The sequence below is a fragment of the Trichogramma pretiosum genome, unplaced genomic scaffold, assembly GCF_000599845.2.
Source record: "Trichogramma pretiosum strain Unisexual culture from Peru unplaced genomic scaffold, Tpre_2.0 scaffold42, whole genome shotgun sequence".
NCBI classification, from domain to species: Eukaryota; Metazoa; Arthropoda; class Insecta; order Hymenoptera; family Trichogrammatidae; genus Trichogramma; species Trichogramma pretiosum.
The window spans coordinates 1,226,274-1,237,287 of NW_019641653.1; the positions used below are offsets into that span (position 1 = coordinate 1,226,274).

Here is an 11,014-nt window from a genome sequence, read left to right on the forward strand (position 1 = left end):
GATCGGAATCGCTCCTAGGACAATTATCTACGCGCGATACACACATAAATGACTATGCACATTACAATATAAGCTCTTTTCTCTCTCTCTATTCCATGCCATAAGTTGAGCAAATTTCGTCTCGGATTGTTTGCCTCTCGTATATATATATACATGCATCCTGTATATGTGTGTGCGTGCACGCGACAGCTGAAGTTGCGGCGCGGCGCAAGCGGGCCCGAGACTTCGAGGCATAATAAGGTATAGCTATATATACGAGTATTATAATCGCGGCGCACAAGGACGAATGCACGAATGTTATTTCACTCTCTGTCTCTTTCCTCTCTTTCTCTCTGCGAGCGTGACAAGTCGGGACCACACATGCCGTTCGACTCGTCTCTCTCTTTCTCTCTGTCGCTCGTAGCTCTAAACATCATCGCTTTTTTTTTTATTTTTTCTATTATATTATATGTATATAGGACCGTATACGCGCGCGGGTACAATATATCTATAAGAAACGCGCGCGAGGAGCATCGGTACGAGGAGTAATAGCAGCAAAAGCAGTCGTGGAAAAAGAGAAGGAAGATCGTCAGCAGCAGCAGCTCTCGCGCTGACTTTATACATTGTATTATAAGTTGGCTGTATAGGACGGCTCATATTATATACGAGCTCTCTTTTCTCGAGCGGGAATCCTTTTCTTTTGTCGCTTCTGCTCGCCCATTGACGCGAGCGACTCTCGGGCTTTTCTTTTCAGGCTCTCTCGCTCGTTCGCTCGCTGTCGGAGAGTCAAAATAAGGTGAAAAAAAGCCGAGAGAGCTCCTAATTCAGCTCGCGTGAAGACACACTCGGACGCGATCTTGGAACTGCTGCTGCTGCTGCTGCTTTAGCTCGACCACCCAACGAGCGCTATAATGTCTAGCTTATCATCCCCAACGGGGCAGATGTGTGCGAGCTTTAAACTAGAGCCGTGGCGTGTACGTAGCTGGCAAAGATCGGTAAAGCGATCGGTATACGAGAGATCGGCGCGGCGCGTAAGGCGGGCAGCCGCAGTGTCATCGTCGTCGGGCTGGGTGGGCGCACTCGTGTATACATACAACATATCCACGACAACACAGATACGCAGTTCTGCGACTAGGACAGCAGCCGGGTCGTAGGCAAAGCTGCTGCTGCTGCACTAGCTGCCGCTCGGTTGCTCGCTGCTGCTGCTGTGGCTGTGGCGCGGGCCACCCACGTCGAGCGCGCAACTTTACTACGGGGCCCACCCAAGACGCGTCGCTCGGCTCGCTCGTTCGCGCGCGCATAGGCCTCTTCAAATTAATCCGGCACACAAGTAGTTGCGGTGCTCTCGTGCTCATTCCGTATACTGCAGCTGTATGTATGTGTATATATATGTGGAACGCGGGCGCGCGACGCGTCGTCCTGTGTGTGTGTGTAAGCCTGTTGCAAAGAGAGAAAGAGAGAGAAAGAGAGCAGTTATTGATTGCTTGCTGCGCGCGAGAGAGAGAGAGAGAGAGAAAGACCAGAGAGTCGTCGCGTTGGGTGGTCCCGCGAATCTTTATTCGCGCGTCTTCTTGGGTGGTCGTCCGCAGAACGCAAAAGAGACTCTCTCTCTCTCTCGCGAGTCCAGCCGTATGTGCTGCATATGCCGTACAGCTCGGCGGCTGTATAGATTCTGGATATGTTGCGCTGTGTTCGCGCGCCCGACGAGCCATGCCATGCCATGCAGCAGCAGCAGTACGAGAGGAGAGAGAGAGAGAGAGACAGCCGAGGTAGCGCCGGACGGCCACTGCCGCCGCGACTCTTAGACGCGCGCCGGCTCGATGCTCTGCTCTGCTCCTCTCTCTCTTTGCCACAGCTCCTCTGCTCTGCTCTGCTCTGGTGGTCGGCCGTGGCAAATTTATCATCGACTACCGCGTGCTGTATCGACTATATATAATATGAAGCACACAAGCACACGTGCATGTAATATGTACCGATCGTCCACTCGTCTCTCTCTCTCTCTCTCTCTTTCTCCTGGTCTCTCGCTCACTCCCTCGAGTCTACTATATCTCTCTACTCGATATAATGTGTTATATATATATGCGGGACCCACCGCTACTTATATAATATACAACTATCGCGACCGAAGCTAGAGTCTCGAGATCGTTTCTCTCTCTTTCTCTCTCGGGCCACTACTCGACGTATATACAGGTATACACACGAAACACGCGGGGCACACACGTGTGCGTGCAGCAGTGTTTGCACATCATTAGACCGAGAGGCCAAGTGCAGCAGCAGCAGCAGCAGCCCCCGGGGCCAGCAGCGACGATCGGCAGAGATCGAATTTCGAGCCGTGTATAGCTGTACTTGCGCCGGGGACTCATTAGTCAAGAGAGAGAAAGAGAGAGAGAAAAAGGAGTTGGCCATCCTACTTTTACATATTACAAACATACATCTGCAGCGATGCAAACGCGTCAATCGTTCGAGACTCCGGAAGACGCATAGACCGGGGAGGGCTGTAAAGGATACGCGCAGTACAACTCGTTATGCGTACAGACGCGCTCGCAAGGATCGGCGCATTATTCCCGTGACTCTTGACGTCGATGATTTCCGAGTCGTTTAGGAGTCCGAGCGCGCGTGGGTTTTTGGAAGCTCTCGTGCGCAGCTCGGGCTTGTATATATATGTACGTAATAATAGTTGAGCTATGTAAAAGAGAGGAAAAAAGGAAGGAGGCAGCAGCAGCAGTGAGCAACGGCAGCAGCAGCAAGGTGGGACCACCCAAGTGGCCGGGACTCTACTACTATACTACTCTTCTGAAAGACACGACTGCACGCTTCGCGAGCCGCGCGCGCTCGCTCGGCCAGATATCGTTCGCCTCTCTCTCTCTCTCTCTCTCTCTCTCTCGCGAGTATACATACACACGACGATATATAGATATATTATATGTACAGCAGCAGCAGCATAGGAGTGTGCTCCGACTCGAGAGAGCCCAGGCAGCTATTCAGACCAGCCAACGTAGCTATATAATACGGGCGCGCCTTGCTCCGCTGGCCCATAAACAGGCACGACGAGGACCACCCAACTCGTCGCGCAGCGACCATATATACATACCTACACTTAGCATATAGCATACCTATCTCTGTGTGTGTGTGTGTATAATACGTACCACGTTATATGGCGTATATATAGTAACGAATAAAAATACGGAGAGCCGCGAAATGTCTCTAAATACTTTTATACTCGCGACGAGGAGCAGCGGCAGGACGAGGCACTTGGCGCAATGACAAGGGGGGGCCCGTGCGATCGTGCGTGCCTGTGTCTCCGCGAGTATATATGTATCGAGGTACTCTCGTGTAGATCGCGTTGAACGTCTCTCTCTCTCGTCGATGCACTTATATACACGACGAGGAGAACGAGAGGACATGGACATATTATATCGTATGCAACGAGCGTATTTATTTCTCCCAGCTTTACATTATACAACAACGGCAACGACAACAAACGACAAGCTTCGATACAAGTATATGTAATGTAGTAAGTAACATGCAGCAGTTTAATTGATCCCCGCGCGCATCCAGCTTTAAACTTATACTGCGTATATAAATACCAATAACATCGTGTGTGCAGTACATACGGCGCACGGCTTTAATACAATACTATATAAATACTATCTTATGTAGCTTCGAAAAGGGTATAAAACAACAACGTGTACGGAGGAATCTACTTTAACTGCAGCTCCGCGTCTCTCCCATCGGGATATATCAACTCCGATCGTCGATGTGTGTGTGTCTCGTCGCGTCGTTGCGATTCGTCAGGCGCCACCGGCGGCGGCAGCGGGACTGACATTAGGCATCGGTCGTGGCGGAGGTTGGAGCTTTGAGTCGTTGCTGCTGATCGCTCAGGTAGACTCGACGGTAGGTCCCGGTCGGGTCGTACTTGGCCTCGAGCTGCTGCCAATCCTCGGGCCGATGGTCGATCAGATGGTGCGACAGCTTGTCCGAGATCTGCCGCTGGCGCACGCTGCACCGGCTGCACTCGTTCGCCAGCGCGTCCGGTAGATTCACTGCATCAAAAAATGAAAAAAAGCTTCGTAGAACAATCGTAATGATAAAAGTAATGCGCGAAATGAAATGCGGAGAGAGAGAGAGAGAGAGGAGGATATCGTTGAAAAGCAAAAAAATAAACACGCGATCGCGTGCCCGTGCGATGGCTCCGCAACTCCGACTCGATTTTCCGGCGTAATTGCCAATCTTGCGAAATTCCCTCTTTTTTCTCTCTTTTTCTTCTTCCTTTTTTTTTCTTGCTTCACAATGCGGCTAATTAATCCGTTCGTTATACAAAACGATATATTTGTATATCGAATTGATTGCGAGAGCGCGGTGCGTGCGGCTTTTATCTTCTTTTTTCGCCTTTCTCTCTGTCTTGCGCGCCGGCCGCAGATTCCCTTAATTTGTCGACTCGCGGAATGCCCCGTAGCCACCAGCAGCAGCAGTGGAAATTTAGATAGGCCGGTTACATATATTATATCTGCGTAATCTCGGGGTCCTTTAAATTAGCCTTTCTGCTACCAATTCACGAATCGAAAGCGAATTAATCAAGCGGGGCGGGCCACTACTACTACGCGGAGCGCGCCGCAGTCTTATTAGTTTCCTGTGCGCGCGTCTTCTCTCTCTCCCCCTTTCGAGCAACTTCTCTTTATTTATTTTATATATTTATTTTTTCCTTCGGTAATGGAATCCTCGCCCGAAATTTCATCGATTTTTCGACTGAATTTATATCATATATGTTATACCGAGGATAACTGTAAATAGCTCGCGCGCGCGCATATGTGTGTGCGTATACATTTCATCAAAGGAAGCGACTCGTCGGAATATTGGAATAATAAAATGGTCAAATGTATCGATAAATTAAATCGAGTATGCGCGAGTGTGCGGTTGGGCATACCTTTGAGCTCGGTGGCGTCGGGCGTGCAGGGCTTGCGATCCAGCAGACAGCCGACGTAGCTGTTGAGCAGACGCTCGTTCTTAATGATCGAGTCGATGTCCAGGTCGTCGTACTTGGTCGTGTACTTGGTCTCCTCGGCGCCGCTGCTAGTCGTCGTCAGCAGCAGCAGCAACAACAAGCCGAACACGGCAACGTACGATACAAGTGCCTTCATCCTGACTATCTCGACCGAATGTCCAAGTCGACTTCGATTCATCGAGCTTTATATACACGAGCTCATTAGTACTAACGAGGGTAGAGTCGAGTAGTAATTCGTCGATGCACGCGACACGCGTCATCGTAATCGACGTCCACGAATTAGTCATCGTCGTCGTCGTCCTCATCCTCGTCCTCTCTCGGGTCGGTCTCGTCGGCCGACGTCGTGGCGGGGCTGGACGCGGCGCAGACCAGACACCTCTCGCCCACGTCTCGCCAGCAGTCGGGACAGTAAGTCGCGCCGCACAGGCCGCAGGCGATCACGAGCTTGGAGCCCCATTCGGACGGCTCGGCGCAGACGAAGCACTCGGGCCCCGCGATGCAGCGGCGCACCAGCCATTGGGGCAGTCGCTCGGCGCACAGACGCTTGCAGCGCTCCACGAGTTTGGTCTCCGGGTAGAGGTGTTTGGCGCGGGCCCTGCGAGCCGCTCGTCGCCTCGCGAACTTGAGAAAGCCCAGTCGACGTCGCAGGCTCTCGTTGTAGAGGTAGAGCACGCGGCGCTTCTCGCGCTTGCGATAGAAGAAGCCGGCGATGGCACGGCGCAGTCGCTGCGTGTACGCCTGGACGAGCAGCATCAGCCAGACCATGAGGTAGCCGAAGTAGATGCGAAAGATCGCGAGGCCCGAGAGACGGCTGGGCCGCGGCAGACAGGCCTCGTTCGTCACCAGCTGGTCGACCTTCCGGCGCACGTTGAAGCCCTTGATCAAGCCGCGAATGATCTGGGCGACCAGACCCTTGCCCTTGATCTCGAGGCTGAGCGAGTGCTCGCCCTTCTGCTGGATCTCCAGGTGAGCGTGACGCTTGACGATCTGCAGCAGCTCGTAGAGCAGCCGATCCAGCACTATGACGCTCGTGGCTATGAGCATCTCGAGCAGGAGCTTGGCCGTGGAGCCGAGCAGATCGCGACGCTCCGAGCGCACCTGGCGCGCCTCGTACGGCTCCACGAGCTGAGTGCGCTCGAGCTTCTTCAGGGGCAGCAGATTGGCGGCGCCCCGGGCCCTGCGCCTGGCGTCTATCCGCCGAAAGTAGCCCGTCACGTAGACGTTGTCGTGCTGCACGTCCTCGAGGTACTTGCCGGCGTAGCGCCAGGCGTCCGCTAAAATCTTGACGAGCACGAGGCCGAGGCAGCGATGCACCGCCCGGGCCAGCCACTCGCAGACGCGCTTGCGCGCCTCGAGATCGCGCAGCACGTCGCGCGACAGCTGGGCGGCCTCGCGGGCCCCCTCCGCGACGGGCCTCGTGTCCAGCTTGTACTCGACCTTGGCGTCGCGCACCGATCGCTTGAGCTCGTCCTTGGCCTTGACCAGGGCCAGGTAGCCCTCGCCGATTCCGGCGTCGACGTTGCCCTCGGGACGGCAGATTTTCCTGCGTAATATTCGATTTATCTCAAGACGTGCGGGACGCGTATGAAGCAGCTATGGCGATACGAAATACGGACTTGCCACCGATGCTCGAGACGAGATTGCAGGCGAAGGTGAGCTTCATCGGCCAGCACAGTATCCAGCCGGCCATCCAGGTGACGGCCTTGAAGCACTTGTCGTAGGCCTGGCCGAAGGCGAGCTTGCAGCGCTCCGAGCCCCGGCTCAGTTGCTCGCGACATCGGGCCTCGATCTTGGCGTAATACCTCCGCTCGTAGTATTCGCCCGTCTGGTTGTCGTTGGGCAGGGGCTTGGCCGTATCGAGCTGCATCCGCTCCGTGCTCGTCGTCGTGAAGATCGTGATGGTCTCGTTGTCGTCCGTCGTGACCCACGAGTCATTAAGCCTGCTCATGTCCTGCTCGACCCGGGCGTTGTACGAGTTCAAAGCTCGGACCTCCTCCTCGCCCTCGATCTCGTTTCTCAGCGGCTGCACGAGTCGCTCGACCGAGTCGATGCTGCGCCTTAGCTGCTGGCCGCTCTCCTGCATGTTGGCCATGGCCTTCTTGAAGGGCCGAAACATCAGGTCGTACTTGGTCTTGGTGAGATTGAAGGCCAGCTGGGTGCTGCAGGCGAAGCTGCGCATCACCTCCTTGCCGTTGTGCGTGAGATTGAGTATGGGCCCGGCGATGATCCAGCCGATCACGAGGGCTTTCAAAGCGCTTCGACCCGCTCGACCGAGGGCGCCCGGTATCGTCAATAGACACGTGCATCGTATCTATTTTTAATTAATGATATAAAGTGGTCGATAATATAACATGTATCGAGCGAAGGATCTGAGCATCGTCACCTTGAGGGACTTGGCGCTTGCGGTGGCGAGACCAAAACACAGCGTCAAACCCACGGAAATATTTACATGCACCTCGATTTGAAAATCCTTGACGACGAATTCGTAGAGAAAGAGGCCGAGCGAGAAGCCCAGAAGGAAACTGGCGAATTTGCGGGCGCGATCGTGCTTGCCCTTGGGATCGAAGCACAGGTGGAACAGCCAAGGCAGCCGCTGCTCGTAAAAGTCCAGGAAGGCCTTCTCCTTGCCGAGCAGATAGCCGGCGCTGCTCACCAAGCTCTCCGCCTCCGTGTCCGACATTTTCGCGATCGCGATAACATTGACCCGTATGAAGTTTGCCGATAGCTCATCTCTCTCTTTCGTCTGCTGCTGTTGCTCGTAATTCGCGATGACGACGATCTATATAATACAGAGGGGCAGAGAGGAGAGGCTAATTAACGCCGCTAATTCGATTTATGGCTTTTTTACTGCCAAGCGATGCACACACACATGACATACGCAACACATAGCAGAGAGAGAAAGAAGCTCATGCTGCAAACTGACTCATCTCGCCGCGGTAATTAAAACGCGCGCGTGTCCGATGTCGCCGCGTCGCTGTGCTCGACCGAGACTCCAGAGAGAGAGAAAGAGAGGGAGGGAGGCAGACAGGCAATAAAAAATAATAAAAAAAAAACAGTAAAATAACGTAACTAATAAGTTTGAGAGACACAAGAGCATTGATTGAAAAACAATAAGTTGTCTATTTATTGGTCTCAAGCTATAAATCGATGTTCGTAATATTATAAGTAAAATAAACAGAGTTGTTAAAATCCCGTGCGCATGCGAGCGTGTAAACGCGTTAACAATCGGATACAATCGTGGATCTTGGCATTAATTTTTTTTTCTTTCCTTCATCTTTCGTCGCGAACATTATACATACGCGATATATATAAGCACAAAAAAATATACAAGAGAGAAAAAAAAGGTAACGTCGTTCACGGCGTAATCGTCAGCGTCGAGGTGTTCAGCGATCACATTTAGACGGGAACGCCGAGTTTCTTGGCCTGCTCGGCGTACTTGGTCCTGTAGACGTTGTCCTTGTCGTACTTGGCCAGGATCTCGGTCCAGGTCTCGGGCTTGTTCTTGGCCAGGAAGGCGATCACCTTCTCGGCTCCGGCCTTCTGCTTTTCGCTGCACTTCTCGCAGTTGGTCGCCAGAGCGTCGGGAAGCAGTCCTGTGTACATCGACGTGACACAACGGCCATTAGCAAATTACACGTGTACACAAAAAAAAAGTGAAAAAAAAAAACGAGCCAATGTATACGCGACGCGCGGATCGTTAATATAGTCGATTTTTCTCGGACGACCGGCGCGCGGGGTCGTGTCACCTTGTGCAGACACCGCGACGAGAGTGCAGATGGCAAATAAAAAGACGCTTATTAGAATAGCGAGTCATCGCTGCAGTACGTGCATCGGAAAATACGCTAAAAAGCAAACCATCTCGAGTTGCTCTCGTCTTACGTGCGATTTATAATAAAAAAAATAAAATACATTCTATTTCAAATACGCGCAAATAAAATACAAGTGGACACTTACGTTTGAGCTCTCGTGCGTCGGGGCTGCAGGAGGCATCCTTGAGCAGGCAATTGATGTAGGATTTAAGAATCCGATCGTTGTGCAGGACCTGATCGATGTCGATGCCGTCGAATCTCGTCGTGTATTTGACTTCGTCGGCCCCCATGACCATGGCCACCACCGCCATGCACAACACCATTGCCAAAGTAGCCTTCATGTTTTTATCTGTGTAGATTTTTTTTTCAGGATTATTATAAAATTACGGTGACAACGAAAAAAATAAAGAATAAAAAGAAGAAGAAGAAGCAGATATTAACACCAAGAGACGAATAAATCGTTTGCGCGCGTAAATCCGTAATATATATACCTGAGGAACGAGTGCGTTAATTATGCTTTATAACAAAGTATTATCGTTAAACTGCGACGACAAAGTCCCGACGCCGAGACTTTATATACGTTAGCTCGCGCGTTTGACGTTGCGCAAAAAAAAAAGAGAAAAAAAAACAAACGCACATAGCCGTCTCTAGCGTAGCATATACATACACATATCATCATCATCATCATCATCGTCATCGTATGGTGGGAGTCGGGTCTTAGTTGCTTCAAACGCACATATATACACACGTATCAAACGCATCGGACGACGCGCGAGCATCATTATCACCTCCAGCCGAGGTTGTGCTGCTGCTGCTGCCGCCGTTGCTGCGCGGCTCTGCTGCGGCTACACACTTTTTTCAACTCCTCCGGATCCTAACTACATGCGTCTATTATGCGTTTATTGCACGCGTGCATAGGTGTATATTATATTATAGGATTCTGCAACGATCCGCATCGGAAATTTCCTTACCCGAACGCTTCGCAATCCTTATATGCCGGTTATATAAAGATAACGATATTGCGGTCGATCGATGTTCCAGATTTGCTCTCGCGCGCGCGCCGATTTGCTCCGAAAAACGATCGTCCCTCGAACGAACACGATCGTAAAAATCGTCCCGACGTTTATGCTCCTCGTTGACGTTGTTATTTTTTTTATTTTCTTTGAAATAATAAAATTACAGGTGTCGGATTGGTGTGCAACATTGTAAAGTGCAATTTTGCAATCAATTTTTGTAACCGTCGCTCGTAATGACACTGTATTTTAAATATAAATAATCATCTATTTGCATACGCTTTATGCCATTGAGCATCGTAATTTGCGTACACGCGTCCCCGCGACGCACCGACTGTCGTCATTAATTTCGTCCGCGAGACAAAAACTTGTTGATTCGTTCCGTTGACCGAATCGTTTGTTCGATCGATCGTAAAAATCATTCGATTAAATGATCAGCGATCGATCCGAGGTAAAAATATACCGAATACTCTACCTAATGCAATTACCGATCGTGTAAAAAATTCATAAGAAAATAGTTGATAAATTTTCCTGCTCGAGTCATATATGTTCAAAACAATTAACGTATTGATGAATTATGTAACAATTGGAGATACGAAAAAAAAAGTACAATCAATCAGCGAGATTTTTTGCGGACTTTTTTCTTCATCCGAAGCAGGCGAAACATCGAGAAAAGGAGAGGGTCAGTCTTGTATACGCGGCGCGCGTGTGCGAAAAGAAGAAAGCCGCGGCCCGCGACGTCGCGTTGCGCGCGTCAGCATTACGAAAGTGCCATCATCGCGGCTTTGAATATCACAATGTCTAATTTTAAGTGTACAGGCAAATTTTCTATTGCGCATACGTGACCGACGAAGAATAAAAAAAAAAGTTAAGGAAAAAGCACTCATTACGTGGGAAATCGTCGATTATTCTTCGGGGGGAAGAAGAATGCGCGGAGAAAAATGTAGGATGATAATTTAACGCGACTCGATTTCCATTAGAGATAAGCAAAGATGCGTGCGTGCGCATGTGTGTGGCATTAAGTGCATCGAGCATGCGGTGTGCACTCGAACACATGGGCTTTTTATTATTTGTAGTCCCGAACCAACTGAGCGGAGCAATTATTTCATTGAAACTACGCGAGCGAGTAGCGAATCGACCTCAGATGCTATCGTTCCGCGAGCGCGTTTCTCGCGCTTCCATTTTTTTTTGTTCTTCTCTTCTCATTATTA

At 50.9% G+C, this 11,014-nt stretch overlaps 3 protein-coding genes across 3 annotated transcripts; all 3 read right to left on the reverse strand.

Moving 5' to 3' along the window:
* Positions 1-3,395: 3,395 nt before the first annotated feature.
* On the reverse strand, positions 3,396-5,273 carry LOC106651896 (ejaculatory bulb-specific protein 3-like). Its single transcript, XM_014370592.2, has 2 exons — positions 4,904-5,273; positions 3,396-4,022 (listed from the first exon to the last, which is right to left on the reverse strand). Exons 1-2 carry the CDS (start codon positions 5,157-5,159, stop codon positions 3,805-3,807), a joined length of 474 nt encoding a protein of 157 aa, XP_014226078.1. The 5' UTR covers positions 5,160-5,273; the 3' UTR covers positions 3,396-3,804.
* Positions 5,261-7,993, reverse strand: LOC106651800 (E3 ubiquitin-protein ligase DCST1). Its single transcript, XM_023460093.1, has 4 exons — positions 7,365-7,993; positions 6,910-7,292; positions 6,598-6,858; positions 5,261-6,524 (listed from the first exon to the last, which is right to left on the reverse strand). Exons 1-4 carry the CDS (start codon positions 7,659-7,661, stop codon positions 5,261-5,263), a joined length of 2,205 nt encoding a protein of 734 aa, XP_023315861.1. The 5' UTR covers positions 7,662-7,993.
* An 84-nt stretch (positions 7,994-8,077) lies between these two features.
* On the reverse strand, positions 8,078-9,380 carry LOC106651897 (ejaculatory bulb-specific protein 3-like). Its single transcript, XM_014370593.2, has 3 exons — positions 9,282-9,380; positions 8,936-9,139; positions 8,078-8,574 (listed from the first exon to the last, which is right to left on the reverse strand). Exons 2-3 carry the CDS (start codon positions 9,129-9,131, stop codon positions 8,378-8,380), a joined length of 393 nt encoding a protein of 130 aa, XP_014226079.1. The 5' UTR covers positions 9,132-9,139; positions 9,282-9,380; the 3' UTR covers positions 8,078-8,377.
* Between the last annotated feature and the right edge of the window lie 1,634 nt (positions 9,381-11,014).

Bases quoted from the DNA above. Each gene is read 5' to 3' on its own strand.
- LOC106651896 (XM_014370592.2), bottom strand. From the start codon at position 5,159: ATGAATCGAAGTCGACTTGGACATTCGGTCGAGATAGTCAGGATGAAG. The intron at 4,023-4,903 runs GTATGCCCAACC...TTTTTGATGCAG, and splicing joins CGACGCCACCGAGCTCAAAG to TGAATCTACCGGACGCGCTG.
- LOC106651800 (XM_023460093.1), bottom strand. From the start codon at position 7,661: ATGTCGGACACGGAGGCGGAGAGCTTGGTGAGCAGCGCCGGCTATCTG. The intron at 7,293-7,364 runs GTGACGATGCTC...AATTAAAAATAG, and splicing joins CAAGCGCCAAGTCCCTCAAG to ATACGATGCACGTGTCTATT. The intron at 6,525-6,597 runs GTCCGTATTTCG...AATATTACGCAG, and splicing joins GTCTCGAGCATCGGTGGCAA to GAAAATCTGCCGTCCCGAGG.
- LOC106651897 (XM_014370593.2), bottom strand. From the start codon at position 9,131: ATGAAGGCTACTTTGGCAATGGTGTTGTGCATGGCGGTGGTGGCCATG. The intron at 8,575-8,935 runs GTAAGTGTCCAC...CGATGTACACAG, and splicing joins CGACGCACGAGAGCTCAAAC to GACTGCTTCCCGACGCTCTG.